General features: G+C 41.0%; 1 protein-coding gene and 1 pseudogene across 17 annotated transcripts in view; both read left to right on the top strand.

Annotated features, from left to right (window-relative positions):
• The window catches only part of LTBP1 (latent transforming growth factor beta binding protein 1), a 425591-nt gene that overhangs the window by 274697 nt on the left and 135170 nt on the right, over nucleotides 1–15724 (top strand). For 10 of the 17 annotated variants that reach the window (XM_022574111.2, XM_089922380.1, XM_089922382.1 and 7 more), the window contains 3 exons: nucleotides 5765–5932; nucleotides 8665–8892; nucleotides 11053–11075. In XM_022574111.2, coding sequence (XP_022429819.2) covers nucleotides 5765–5932; nucleotides 8665–8892; nucleotides 11053–11075 — 419 coding nt within the window. The remainder of the gene's footprint in view (nucleotides 1–5764; nucleotides 5933–8664; nucleotides 8893–11052; nucleotides 11076–15724) is intronic. The other 7 variants (XM_022574113.2, XM_089922392.1, XM_089922388.1 and 4 more) reach the window with 3 other exon arrangements.
• Nucleotides 11082–15722, top strand: LOC111174897 (GA-binding protein alpha chain pseudogene; annotated as a pseudogene).

Genomic DNA, 15724 nt, shown 5'->3' with positions numbered 1-15724 from the left:
ACTTTTCAAGATCATATAGCTTGTAAATGACATTTGAGGTTTAAAATTGGGTTTTGTACCTCTAACTTTAGGGTTCTAGATCAGGGATTGGCAAATTATAGCCCGTGGGCAAAATCTGTCCCACCATCTGTTTTTGTAAATAGTTTTATTGGAACACAGCCATGTCCATTCATTTATATACTGTCTAAGGCCGCTTTCACGCTGCCATGGCAGAGCTGAGAAGTTGAAACAGAGACCAAATGGAGCTGAGAAGTTGAAACAGAGACCAAACAGAGACCAAAGCCTAAAATATTTATCTTGCCTTTCACAGAGAAAATTTGCTGACTTTTGGGCTAGATCAATGCTGTCCAATAGAACTTCCTGTGATGATAGACAGTGCAGATACAGAACATTTCTGATGTGATAGACTAGTCACAAGTGGCTGGTGTGACTAAGGAATTGAATTTAAATTGTATCTCATTTAAATTTTATCGAAGTAGTAGTATGTGGCTAGGGTCTAACAAATTGGATCTCATAGTTCTAGATCTTTTTTTTTTTTTTTTTTATAAAGCTGATTGGGTAAATGACTGCTAGATCTCTCTAGCAGAGAGAGAAAAATGGGCTTTCCTTCCTGACTTGGTGGTTTTGTCCATGGTGACATTGTTCTCCCCAGAAATGAGGCTGGGAGCCTCTGTGTCACCTCTGACTCTGTCATCTCCTTTGGTCTCCAAGAAAGTCATTAGATCTTCATAATCTATTTTCTACCTTTTCCTTTCTTCCCACCTCCTCTGTGGCTGTCTCAGCTTAGGCTCGTAGTTTTCCTCACTTAGTGGTCTCACAGCATCATGGCCTTGAGGTTGTACGGACAGATCTGTGCCAACTGTTTGCTCCCACGTAAAAGCAGTAACAACCAAAACCGTGACAGTAATGTAGTAATCTTTACTGTGTACTTACTAAGTGCCAGGCACTGTGATGAGTACTTTATATAGATTATCAAATATAATACTTACCAGATTTCTATGAGGCTTGTAGTGTTGTTCTTCCTATTTTAGAAATGAAGAAGTTGAGGCACAGAGAGTTTAAGGATATTTCCAAAAGTCCCACAGCCTATAAGTGGTAGAGCCCAAATTTGAAACTCAATTTGTCTCACTCCACAAGCTGAGCCTTTAATCAGGAAGAGGAAACTGGTCTAAATTGACAGGAGCAAATCATCTATTTAAGCGGAGCCACTATTTAGTCTCACTGTAAAGTGCTGGTCTGACTCTGCAGTGGCCTCAGAATCATTGTTTTTTTAAAATTTTGGTTCTCACAGAATTTATTTTTAATAACCCATTTCCTGAAAAGGGTGCCTATGGGCTCTTACTTCCCTAGGAAATTCATCTCTCAGACTCCTTCTAACAGTGTTACTTGCTCCCCACACCTGCATCCCAGCACTCATCCCATTGGGACTTTAAGCTTTAATGGCATGAAACTCTAATGTGGAATTTCATCCAAGAAGTGAATAAGGATATTGGAGGTGTTTGGGGAAGGGGGGGAGTGAAAACAAACCAGTAGGAGAGGCTAGCTTATATGCTGTCTCCTCAAGTCTTCTGTTTTTCAACTTGTTCCAAGTACCAGGTTAATTTATATCTGCTTAATAATATTTACATTTATGTTTGAATTGATAAGAGCAGCATGGCTTTGAAAGTTTAATCAGAGTTGGTTGTACGACCCTATAATTAAGTTGGTTAATACATTATTGGGGAACCCAAATGTGAGAACCATAGCATCTTACCTTCTCACGGTGGTTTGTTATGTAATCACCATCAGCATTGGATATATATGGTGAAGATTCAATACTATACTTGGGTATAGAGCTATATGTTTATTTCTTTTTTTTTTTTTTTTTTATGTTTATTTCTTTGGAAGATTTTTCCCATGTCTGTCACCAGGAGCAAAAGATTTGTTTTCTTGACTGATGTGGCATTTCTAGTAGGGTTTATGCTTCTGAAATGTTTTTCCCTCTATATAGAGTACCTGAATCTGTGCACCTGAATCTTAGCAACACATCCTACAAAAAATACAATCTGCAAAACCCATATTTCAGGGTACCTACATATATGAACCTACCAGCACGCTTTGTAATTCCTGCTCATTGCTCTGTCCCATTCCCATTTCCACCAATTCTTTAGCAATCTTTGGGCAATATTGACTTTTTTTTTTAGTATAGTGTAAATCCTTATGATGCAATAGACTATATAATCACGTTTATTATATTTTAAATAATAAATGTAGTATACTAATGAATTAGCCTTTACAACCAGCCTTTCAGTCTGTGGTTAAAGATACTCAGACAGTAGAAACACCAATCATGCATCATTCTAGGTGGCATATTGTTCCTGGGTTTATGTATCATGTTGAATGTGAAAATGCTAGAGGTGTTTAATGAAATAAGTGAATTGCCATATAAGTCACTTGAAATGATAAAAGAATAACAGGTGGCTTAGACATTAAAATAGAGGCCATTTTAAAGGGCACATCCTGTTAGAAATCTGAGGGAGGCATAAATTAACACTTTTTGATCCACATAATTGTAGAGCAAAGAAAATTTGAATCATAGGAGCATTAGTATAATTTAGGCATGTAAGCCAGACCTTTCCAATGGCTTCCTACTGGGATTTCTTCCATCTTTGAAGGAGCAGATTTTTTTTATTAGTTAATGGCTTATTATTATGTGCACTTGGGGTGAAGCACAGTGTTTAGCTACAACATGGTCTGATGTTCCCTGACACACCAACAGCTGAGTTTGGATGATTCTGTAAGCCAGTGATTCTTATTCCCTTAAAGACCCCCACTTGAAGTGCGTTGGAAGCTGTCGTGGAAAAAAAAAACAAACACCAGTATCCTAGCACTTAGGGAGAATCTCTGGGTTAGGAAATGATACAAGGAGAAAAACCTATAAAACAGAGACCTTTCAGGAGAAGATGTTTAGGAGGAATTAGCTTCCTTGACTTCTGTCATTATTCTCCACATGATAAAATGCCTAACATTTTGCTTTTTCTGTGTGTGTGTGTGTGCCATGCATGGAGCCTCAACCAGAGACTTGCTTTAATGAACAAGCAATCTCTTATAATTCACTTACACACAAATACACATACTAATCCCTTAAAAACTGAATTGCTGATTTGGAGTTTGGGGTTAATCTGGGCGGTAGGCCTGATATGTTACTTTAAAGTAGAGTCCTTGGATAGAGGAGCAGAGTAAGTGTAACAGGGATGGTGCCTAAGGTGGTATCACTACCCTGGATATGAGGGCGAAGTAGATACCAGGGAGCGAGTGTGGACAAGTCAGCACAAGGGGCCAGTGTCACTGTCTGCCAATGTCCAGGATTTGGGGAAACTCTGCCCTGCTTTAAATGGCCCTTGTTCTTGGGATCTAGAACTAACCTTAATGCGATTAGTGTTATAATTAATCCCTACCACGTGTAAAATAGGCTCTTGTGAGTTGACCTGACGTTGTTTCTATGGAAATATGTGTTATGAATTCCAAACACTTTGGTTGGAGAAGAAATTTTGGAGCAAAATCCTTGGTGAGCTGATTATCCTAGAACTATGTATATGTTCTTAAGATTATACAACTTATATAGAGAGACAGACACACACCCATATGCTATATAATTGATGGTCAGTCATTCCAGAAACTTATCCTTTTGGGGGTAATAACCATACTCATAAATTTTCTTTTACTTTTCTTCTGTGACCTTTAATCTTTCATAGCTGACTTGCACAGACTCCAGAAAGTGAGTAGGAGAAGGGAGAGGAAAAGACTCAAACTTCTCCCTTTTACCACATTTTTAGTAGTCTTGGGCAAACCTGGCCTTATTAGAGGAACTAAGTTTTGAAGCCTTAGGAAGGTCTCCCCTGCTCCCCTCAATCCTCTGCTCCACCCTCCAATTCACCCATATCCTTTTTTCGACTGTTTTCACTTTGTTGAAATTCTACCGCTACAGCAGTGATCAAGTCGTGTACAAATGCCCCTGAGAGGATGGAGATACCTGCTTTTATTAATAAGGCAGGCTGACGTGTATCTTGTGTCTACTCTGAACCAAACGTTTAGCATATGATATTTTGAGTCTATACATTGAGCTTGTCACCTATAAGTGAGGGAGTTACTGAGGCTCAGCCAGTGTATGAGTCAGCATTCTCTCCAGAGAAATGGAGCCAACAGCGTGGGTGGATGAGAAGGGATTTTTAGGGAATTGGCTCACATGAATGTGGAGGTTGGCAAGCCCCAATCTGCAGGGTAGGCTGGCAGCCTGGAGGTCCTGGGAACAGCTAATGTTGCAGCCAGAGTCTGAAGGCAGTCTGCTGGCAAAATTCCTTCTTCCTCTGGGGAGATCAGTCTCTTTTTCTCCTAAGGCCTTCAACTGCTTGGATAAGGCGCACCCACATCCTGGAGAGTCATCTGCTTGACTCAAAATCTACTAATTTAAATGTTAATCTCATGTGAAAAATACCTTCACATCAACATTCAGACCTGTCTTTGACCAGCTGTCTAGGTTCCGTGGCCCAGTCAAGTTGACACATAAACCATTGCAGCCAGTCAAGGTGACTTCCCTAGGTTATGTTGCTGGCAAGTGGTGGGCACACTATGTGAGCCCAGGTCTGTCTGGATCTAAAAACCCTTGCTCCCTTCACTGTGCTGCAGTGCTTTCATTGAATCAGGTTGTTCCTTGTAGCAGAGATGTCAGTCGTTTTGTGAGAATGAAAATTTAGCTCTGAGCGGGAAAGGAAGGTGATTTGGAAGTGCCAGGTGCTAGAGGAATTGGGTAAGGGAAAGGCAAATCGGGAAAAGCTCATTTGGACAGTGATGCACTAGAGAAGAGCTTTTGTTGACACGGGGAATGAACAGAGAGGTGACCATCAAGCTTGGTCTATTCAGCAGTGTGGACTTGGCCTGGAACTGGCTCTGTAGAACATTCTCCATGCACATTTACTCTAGAAAATGATCTTTGTGAAGGCAGGGACGTGTCTTTCTTATTCTCATAATTGCCCTACGTGCCCAGTAGCTGTTAGATTAATGAAGTCTCATCTACTAAATTTATAGAAGAGGAATCAGAATGAGGACTTAGGTATTGGATGACTGTGGGCGGATGTGCTTTTGGGATGTTTCCTGAGGGGTTGAGGATGTCATCTGTTCCTTCTCTGCTGTGCTGTCTGGCTGGACCGGGGGCCTTGTGTGGCATTGCCAGTCAGAAGCTGTCCTCTGCCTCCCATTTGCTGGTCGCTAGCCTAGGATGAGGCCAGATAGGGCCCTGCAGGCTCTCACGGTCCTCCAAGCAAGAAGAGTGATCGCTGATTTGTAGTATCTACTATGTTCAGTTCCTGATTTTCCATGATACCTGGCTGTTTACCAAATTCTGCCCTAGAACTACCTCTCTTATGGCTAAATACAGGACAACAGATGAGGTAGTGATTGTGATAATTAGGTTTTATAGTTAGGTTTATTTGGGCAGGTTTATTTTGGTTGAAATTATTTGTTCTCACTCACGCACATAGTTGATTTTCAACACTTACTAAAATGGAAGAAGGGACCAGACAGAGACAGAGACGTTTGATGTCCTGACTCTCGAACTCATTTGGTCAACTGACCCTAAATTAAGAAGGGTAATGCCCTACATCTAGACAGATTTATTCTGAAGTATGATTTCTAATCCAAAATTTAGGTTCATTTTACTATTATGTGAAATGTCGAACTGGTTTTTGCCGTTTCTTGGGTGACGTCAGGCCTTATCTCTCTGCTTCAGCGGATACCCCTGTGATCTCTGAGGAGAAAGGGCCCTGTTACCGACTTGTCAGTTCCGGAAGGCAGTGTATGCACCCCCTGTCTGTTCATCTCACCAAGCAGCTCTGCTGTTGTAGTGTGGGCAAGGCCTGGGGCCCACACTGTGAGAAATGTCCCCTTCCAGGCACAGGTAAGACATGCCCCGCTGTGCGCTCACATTCATTCCCAGCCACACAAGCACACAGGATGATTTGGGCAGCTTGGGTTATTTGTGGTTTCTGACTTTAAAATTAGTTATTAATAATGCGATGTGTTTTTATCCCTTTTGTAAAAACCATGACCATACGAGGTTGAGTCAGTGGGAAAAATTACATGCAAAGAGCTTTCCCCATTTGTATGTAACATTAGACTTCCTTTTGGATGTTAAGAAAAGCCATTGCGTTTTATCCCTAGCTTCTAGGGCCCTAAGTCTGTTGTTTGAAAGTGTGGAGAGACCAGAAGGCCCTGTTGGACTTGCACTTTCCTGATGATTGCTCACCGCCTGCACAGCGACTAGACCTGGTGCAGGTTAACTCTTTCACTCATGTATTGAACAGGTGCCTCTCAGGTCCTGTTAAGAACATTGTGCTTGATTTCTCCAGTTGGAAATGGAGAAAATTATATTCACTATGAATATAATTGATTGAATTTATGCTATGAAGATTAATAACTCAAGGGCAGATCCTGCCAAAGCTCCCATGAACTTCTGGGTGGGGGCTGAATATTAAGAAGTGATGATTCTTTATCCTTCAGTTGAGTACATAATGGCCTAAAGCCGTGAAAGCCTAAATTTATCTAAGTGCCTTGATTATACCAGGGAGTCACCAACTTCTCAAGCAGGGTCAAGTAGAGTTAAAGAGAAGAGAAAGAGATATACCTGCAAATACCGGGCCTGATATTGTCAAAAAAGGAGCGGCCCCAATTTCACTGGCATGGGGTAGGCATAAAAAAAGTCTACTCAGTTTCTTGTTCCATAAGGTGCTTCCCACATAGGGAAGTGTATTAACTCCCACAGGGCCATTTAATGTCTTAAGCCTATAACTTGCACTGTTGCAGACAAGTTTTAAATATAAATTTAACTATCGTGAGCCATGTTTGTTGATGGCTAGGATCAGAAAGAACTGGTAAAGCAGAGACGGTATAATGTTGATGGTAGTTTGGTTTACTGGGTAACTTGACACATCTCCAGAAGGCCCTAGTATCCTCCTGTGGGATCTGATTCTCTCAGTATTAAAAAGTAATAATCAGTTAAATTCATGATCTTGATAATTCACAGACCCACTTTAAGTTCAATTTTGATAGCTTTTGTAACCCTTACATGAAGCATAAATCAAGATGGTAACAGCAGAAGACTTTTCCATAAAGTGCAGTAACTAAGTTTGAAAATAATATAAAGATAAAATTTTGGCACTTAACCAGTTTTTGGATGTATGGTGATTTTCATAAGAGTAATGTGTAGTTCATTCATGCTTCAAATATTTGATAGAAAAACATTTTTGCTAGAAACATCTATTCTTCCACATGAAAATTGTATTTCATGGTTAAACATAAAAATGAGGTTCTACCATTTAATGTGTGATCCTTAGAAAAACAAATTTTAGCATGTTTTAAGGAGTATTTGGGGGTTTTATTTTTACCGAGAGCTAATTTTAGGTCCAGAACATCAAGAGGAGATCTCTTGTTCAGTGGAAGTGAAAAGTGACTTATTTTACTTTCAGTTTTAAAAGTAGAAATAAAAACGTGGACCATGAGCTCCTTGGTGTCTGCATTTGGTAACTTGCCTCCAGCGCTGACACCAAAGGGTTTAAGGTGGATCGTTCCTCCTCGGGCCACACACTGCCTTGCCTCTCTTGTCTTTCCCCTTGACTCATTCCTGGCGATTATGCGATGGAGGCTAGCAAATCACAGGTCCCCAGTCAACCTTTTTTTTTTTAAAGTATACAAAACCACCTTCCTGGTGGGAACAGCAGTTCCAGTGCATAGAATATTTCCTAGCCCTCAGGATAATTCGACCAGTTGGTCATGGTCAGGCTTTTGCTCACTTGTCATCCCTCTCCTTGAAAATACCTACATTCTAACTTGGTGTGTCCTTTTTTCCTTTATTTCTACCCGTCATCTCTTTAGCATGTGTATTTCGCTGGATTCCTTTTCACCATCCTGAGAATCTCTCTTCAAAGCCACTTGCCCTGTTTCAATCCTTCTTAACCAGCCTCCCCGTATCTGCTGACAACCTCCATCCTGGCTGAGTCCTTTGGTTTCTTCAACTGGAAACAAATTAGGATGATTTCAGCACCTCATTTCCCTCAATAGTGATTTCTTTTTCAACCTTCTTGCTAGTCATTTAACTTAGATGTTACTGAGTTCCTGGTTAATAACTAGTGAAATTAGACCAAAGCAAGAGGGAACAGTCTGATTTTTGCTGATATTACACTCCCCCTGAGATATATATAATATATATAGTATGTTCTGTACCTAAAAATCTAATGTATTACATATATTTTGTGTGTGTAATACATGATATGATATAGAATATTAAATAGAAAATATATGTATGCTATCTCCTAATTTGTAGCTGACATATGTTAATATATATAAAATATGTGCTCTCTATATGCTATATATGCTATATATATATATAAAATTCTGATTGGGTAGGATAAGGAATTAACAGATGGAGAAATGTTTAGTAAAAGAAAGGGTTGGGTTTTTTCTGTAAATATGCAAGTTTGACAGAAATTCAAGCATTTTGCATCTGTTTTTGAAGTTTTTAAATGTAACTATATTAGTGATGATTTATTAAGAGATATTCATCATGCTGTTTTCCTCTGTATAAGTTTGCACTTTTAGATTTTTAAAAGGAATATTTTCCCATCCCAAATCTAGCTGCTTTTAAGGAAATCTGTCCTGGTGGAATGGGTTATACGGTATCTGGCGTTCATAGACGCAGGCCAATCCATCACCATGTAGGTAAAGGACCTGTATTTGTCAAGCCAAAGAACACTCAACCTGTTGCTAAAAGTACTCATCCTCCACCTCTCCCAGCCAAGGAAGAGCCAGTGGAGGCCCTGACCTTCTCCCGGGAACAGGGGCCAGGAGCGGCGGAGCCAGAAGGTGAGAGTGGAAATGGATCGCGGACCTAGCCATCTGTCTGTGGGTCTTTGCTTTGGTTTCCCTGCTTATAACCTCTAGAACAGGGGTTTTCAGCCTCGGCACTATTGACCATTTGGGGTGGATAGTTCTTTGATGTGAGGAGCTGCTCTGTGCATTGTAGTATGTTTAGCAACATCCTTGGCCTCTAACCCCTAGAAGCCAGTGGCACCCTCCCCCTCCCAGTTGCTACAACCAAAAAGGTGTCCAAGTATCACTAAGTGTCCGCTGAGGGCAGAATTACCCCTGATTGAGAACCACTGCTGCGGAGTAGTATGTACCTAGCAGGTGGCAGTATTCCATGGTCATCTCAGGACAGTGTCTTGTGTTTGGGAGCTACTTTTTCTTGGTGTTTATTCCTGGAGAGTGATTCACATTTTTCAGGGAGTAGCCTGAATTCATTTCTGTGTCTACAGGGCCATTTAATAAATACGTATTTACTTTAAAAATTGGAATCCATAGACTTTAAAAAGTTAAAGCGTCAACTGAGCGTCCGTGAAATAGAGTCTCACAGGCAGTCAGGGATAAGGGGAAGCAAAGTGAAGAAAGACAGGATCAATGAAAGAGATCTTGGAGATCACCTAGTGAAGTCTTTTAATTTACATTTTGAGAAACCAAGACTTAGAGCAACTGACTTGCGGATGTCATACAAAGAGTATGTGATATGACCAAAGAGCACATTTTTCCGAGGAAGTGGTTAAGGCCGGCTACTCCAGAGGGAGACTAGAGACAAGGGGCTTTGACTCTCTGGTTCGGAAAGAGGGATTATCTATCTCCGTCTCTCCATAGAAACCAGCATGTCCAATACTTTGAATATCTTTGTCACCACAAAAGTGCTCACCCCAGATGGGAGGAACAAAAAGCTTTGTGTGGAATAGGTATTGGCTTTAATAAAGCTCCTGTTGGCCTTTCACACCTGATTCTTAGGTCAGAATTCAGGGTGTCCATTTATGGGTTTTGTGAGGGGAGAAGGTGCCCAGGTTAGTGAGGCGCTGGGAGCTTGGCAAGGAAGAGAGGTCTCTTTTCAGGACTCTGAACCTCTGTGTGTTCTAGCCTATTTTATTCCCCTCTCTCACTTGCTGCATTTCTCCTTGGTTAGGCAGACGAGGTAGGACCTCACCTAGAATTGACAGTGCTGGCCAGTTTGCTCCTGTGCACTTGGCCAGATGTTTGCACCTTCTCCGTCTTGGCACAAGCGGGAGGAAATGGGCTGTGGTCCAGATTCTGCCTCAAGAGTTTCTTGGTGGTGGGTTAGACAGGATAGAAGGTTAGTTGACTTTTTCTAACCACAAGAACATTGCAGCAGTGGTAACAATCTGGTGCCCTGATTGGTTTTACAAGTTAATGCATCTACCTTTTATACTAATGTTTATAGAGACGTTGACTCATGAGAAAAATCCCTGGGATTATTGATCTAAGGCTTAAGGACTAATTCTACATACTGATTTTTGAAAAGTGTTTCAAAATAGAAAGGCATAATCACTCCTGCCACCACCCTATAATAATGTCGATGATGGTGTAACCTGTGATTTGTTCAACATACTGATGCTAATCTCTCATTGGATCTTGCTGGCTTGTGATTTTTTTCATGATCTTGTTAGCATATCTTCCTGAAAATGCTCACAGGGCTTCATTAAAGATCACTACGCACTAAGAATGCAGCACCCTTTCTTTGGTCTCTTATTGAAATAGGGCGTTCTCTTTTAACAGTGACATCAGAGAGCATTTCAAACATTATTTATTATGTTAAGGATAAGTATAATGAATATGTTTGTTTTCCAAGGTGTGGGAGGTTCTACAAAATTGAGATTAGGCATGAAACAATGTACCAGGAAGTGTTGCCTCCTTTAACTTTTTTAGTTAGCAAGTGAGTTGGAAAGAACTTCATCACATCTGCTACCTGATCTCCTGTAATTGAGGAATGACATAGCACAGATACTTTTCCCCTGTCAGTCGTGTAAAATTCTCCAAAATGGTAGATGACCATAATTCTGCATTTGATTTAGTTTGATTCTTAATCCTGTTGGAGACATACTGAACTTTTGTTGCTTTTTAGAAAATGAAATATTATGTAGTGGACTGTCTTAAGTTGTACTAATGTCCTTCTTTCTTTTTTGATTTTAGTGGCAACTGTACCTCCTGAGAAGGTAATTTATTCGTTTGCAAATCATCTTTTGTTACCTTCAAAATGACTTTCTTCTAGATTATGTGTGATTTTTTAAGACTTAAATACAGTAACATGTCTATTATGTATTATTTGGTTTAAGGAAATATAGCATTCATTCATTCAGTAAATATTTATTGAGCACCTACTGTATAACTGGCACTACTCTGAATGTTAGGAAAACAGTAGAGAACAAATCAGACAAAACTCCTTGTTCTCATGGAACTTAAATCTAGGGAGAAAAAAACGATAGGACTGATGAGAATCAGGGGCTTAAATGAAATTCAAGGAGTCAGTTCATGGCCTGGACCATCTATGGAAAGAAAGGTTCTGGCATGTTTATGTAATTGTGTATTCTCAGAGTGCATATATATACTGAGTGATGTACTTCTTAGTTCAGCTAATATTTGACGTGCATGTTTGAGTTAAATTGGAGTAGGAGCAGAGCTTACCCTTGAAATTTATAATCAAATGCTGGGATATTGCTTCTTTAAACTTTTAGAGAAATTTTAATCTTTTTTTGGCACCAGAAAAAGGCTATGAATTGTGAGATTTATCAGTAGAAAATACTGGCATTTGCTGGAGCTCTGTCCTATTTATGTACTATTGAATATTTCTTTATTGGTAACATGAAAATTAGGTAATTATTAAATGTTTATACATTTGTGTAGTGTTCATTCAGTTGGCAAGAATGCAGTAATTATTAGGATTTAGATGGGTCATATACATATGTGAATTATTATAAGTAGTTTTTTAACTCTTTAGCTTATAAATAGGGGGATAGAATAACATAAGTGTTAAAAGTGCTGAAAGAATCCAGAAAAAAGGAACGATTTTAGACTGATAGCATCCAATAAGGAAAAATGTTACATTATATTGACCCCAAAAGAAGTACAACAGATATGCATATTTTACATACATATTTGCAGCTCTTGGGTAGCATTTCCAAAGATCAGTGATGTACAGTAGTTTGCAATTTTGTTGATTTTGAATTTCGTTCTGGGTGATGAGTGGGAGGAATCCTTTAGCCCATGAGTGGGCCAGCCAGCTCCCTGACAACCTCATCGTATCTGATTTTGTTCTCCTCTGTTTATGATTGAGTTTATGGTAACCCTCATAAAGGATCTGAAAGAGGGCCTGAGAATTTGCTTGTGTACTTTTCCTGCAGTTTATATGGAGAGGAGGCAGTGGGGAAAATGCAGCCATAGGCTTTGCGGTCTTGACTTTTTGCAGAGGTCTCACGATATTAAACGTTGATGAAGAGAAAGCAGGGTGGTCCCTTGATGGGAAATTACGTGCGCATAGGTGCAGTGGAGGGAGGGGACAGCAAGAGGTCAGTTAGGGGAGCAGGGGAGACTCCGTCAGAAAGAGAACTTGGTGGGGGGCGGGGGACGCTGCTTTGGAAGGCTTGGAACACCAAACTGCAGTTGCAGTCGGTGGGGAAATACCCTCCTCCTCAACTGGACCGTACTTGTCAAGTGGAGAAGTGACATTGGTTAGGAAGTAGGAAGTCGGCCGCCCCATGCTGCTGGGGGCGGGGAGTCGAGGGGCAGGTGTGGAATTCTGTCTGTAAGCTGCGGGAGTGGACTCACATCTGGTCATGGTCTGCTCCTTGCTAGCATTGACCATGGGCTGCAGGGGGTGGGCTGCAGTTGAGACTGACTGGGGTCATCTTTTAATAGATAATAGAAAAGCTAGTCTGTATTCTTAAGAAGAGGGGGAGACTCACCGGACAGGAAGCGTCTCGGAGACAGTCGGCGACCGGACGGCTCTAGGTGAGACAGAAGCCAAGCAGGAGGAGGAAGTGGAGGGGTCAGCTTTTGAAATACTTCAATCATGACGAAAAGAGAAGCAGAGGAGCTGATAGAAATTGAGATTGATGGAACAGAGAAACCAGAGTGCACAGAAGAAAGCATTGTTGAACAAACCTACACTCCAGCTGAATGTGTAAGCCAGGCCATAGACATCAATGAGCCAATAGGCAATTTAAAGAAACTACTAGAACCAAGACTGCAGTGTTCTTTGGATGCTCGTGAAATTTGCCTGCAAGATATCCAGCTGGATCCAGGACGAAGTTTATTTGACCAAGGAGTAAAGACAGATGGACCTGTACAGCTTAGTGTACAGGTAATTTCTTACCAAGGAATTGAACCAAAGCTAAACATCCTGGAAATTGTTAAACCTGCGGAAACAGTTGAAGTAGTTATTGATCCAGATGCCCGCCATGCCGAAGCAGAAGCACATCTTGTTGAGGAAACTTAAGTGATAACTCTCGATGGCACAAAACACATTACAACCATTTCAGATGAAACCTCAGAACAAGTGAAGAGATGGGCTGCTGCTCTGGAAGGTTATAGGAAAAAGCAAGAACGTCTTGGGGTACCCTGTGATCCCATACAGTGGTGCACAGACCAAGTCCTGCATTGGGGGGTTTGGGTAATGAAGGAATTCAGTCAGCATGACCGATATAGACCTCACTATGCTGAATATTTCCGGAAGAGAACTCTCGTCTCAACCAAGAAGATTTTTTTCAGCGGGTTCCTCGGGAAGAAATTCTCTGGAGTCATCTGGAACTTCTTCGAGAATATGTATTGGCAAGCCAAGAACAACAGATGAATGAGATAGCTACAGTTGATCAACCTGTGCAAATTATTCCAGCATCAGTGCAGTCTGCTACACCAACAGCCATTAAAGCTATAAATAGTAGTGCAAAGGCAGCTAAAGTACAAAGAGCTCCAAGGATTTCAGGAGAAGATAGAAGTTCACCTGGGAACAGAACAGGAAGCGACGGCCAAATCCAACTGTGGCACTTTTTGCTAGAACTTCTTACTGACAAGGATGCTCGAGACTACATTCCTTGGGTTGGCGATGAAGGAGAATTTAAGCTAAATCAGCCCGAACTGGTTGCACAAAAATGGGGACAACGTAAAAATAAACCTACAATGAACTATGAGAAACTTAGTCGTGCATTAAGGTATTATTATGATGGGGACATGATTTGTAAAGTTCAAGGCAAGAGATTCGTGTACAAGTTTGTCTGTGACTTGAAGACTCTTACTGGATACAGTGCAGCAGAGTTGAACCGTTTGGTCACAGAATGTGAACAGAAGAAACTTGCAAAGATGCAACTCCATGGAATTGCCCAGCCAGTCGCAGCAGTAGCCCTGGCTACTGCGTCTCTGCAAACAGAAAAGGATAATTGAGCCCAGGACCTTTTGGGAGTCCAAGGTCTTTCTTAAATGTTAGAGCAAGTATTGCTCTTACCTTTATTACTGAATTTGAATCTTCTTTTATTTCTAGACTGTACAATCTGATGTATGATTTTTTTATATGTAGTTCATACTCTTGTGAAAAAAAGGGGGAAATGTGGGAAAAAGTAATAAGTGCTCAATGTTTCTAGAAGACGCATCACAGCAGGTTTAACTGAGATGGGGAGAAAGAGGAAGCTTGAGAGGTCGATTAGATGACCACAGGAAACAGAATGAGAGAGCGAGTGCACACGAGGGCAATGGGGGCTGTGGATGTGGAAAAAGATGAACAAATATAAGGAATAGTGGAAATGAGCAGGGCTTGGAATGAGGAATGAAGGAGGGGGTACTAAAAAGTGACTTTAAACCTGGACAGGTTAATGACTGTGGCGTTAATAGAAATGAAGAAGGTGGAATCAGAGCCTGGATGCTGTGGGGAAGGGATGGGTTTGAGGAACTTGTGGAATATCTAAATGGAGTTACCATATAAGCACTCATGCCTACACAATTGGGTCTTTGATGACATACTCAGGCAGGATATCTATTTTATCAAAAACAGAAAAGGTGATAAGGTGATAAGGGAAACAGAGGCCAGGGGAGTGAGCTTTCTGGAAGATGACAGTGATTAAAGCAAGGAGTGCTTTAACCAGGAGTGGTGATGTGAGCGCTCTGGGCCCACAGTGGTGTGAGTGAGGTCTCAGATCCTTACCTAGCCCGATTGTTCAGTCTGCAGGAGCCCTAAGGAGCTGTAACTGGAAACTGAGCCCTGGGTGCCAGTCTGTTTCTTTGCTTCTGGCCCAGAGGACAGGATTGGTCAACAGGATGTGTGAGGTGTTCCTCCAGGTCCCTATTTTTCTGTTGCTGTTTGACTACCAGTATTCTGAGAGGTGGAGCTGTAAAGTTACTGGAATGACTGACCGGCTTACTGTATTTTAATGTATTGTGTTCTTTGTTATGGCACACCTGTATCCATTACTTAATCTGCAAAGTGTGACTGGTCATTTTATTTGGGCAGAAGCCACATGTGAATGAGGTGATGGTGGAGTTCTCCTCTGGGGTCAGTTTTGCCTTGTTCCAGACCAAATGTGGGCCCTTAAGCCAAGGCATTCGTTTAAAATATCTGAAGAGACCTTTTGCTTTGGGCCCCCCGGGAAATGGGTGAGGGTGTGTGCACATATCAGCACTGCTGGGAAAACTCAAGGGCTTAGTATAGTAGCAGCACAGCAATGGTTCATTTTTTTAAATTTCAAGCAATTGCCCAAGTTTTTGTGTACCTGTGATATCTGTTGCCTTTCTAAGAGTAAAATTTATAAAAATAGTGATATGTGGAAACTAAAAATTCCTACTTTCTGTTTTCTTCTTTTTTTCTTTTTAATACAACCAT

Source organism: Delphinapterus leucas, chromosome 13 (assembly GCF_059928025.1).
Source record: "Delphinapterus leucas isolate spDelLeu-1000000601 "Yukka" chromosome 13, BTC_Dleu_Yukka2, whole genome shotgun sequence".
In the NCBI taxonomy this organism is placed as follows: Eukaryota; Metazoa; Chordata; class Mammalia; order Artiodactyla; family Monodontidae; genus Delphinapterus; species Delphinapterus leucas.
Note: the sequence above shows the minus strand (reverse complement) of the source record. Positions and strands in the feature narration are given on the sequence as shown.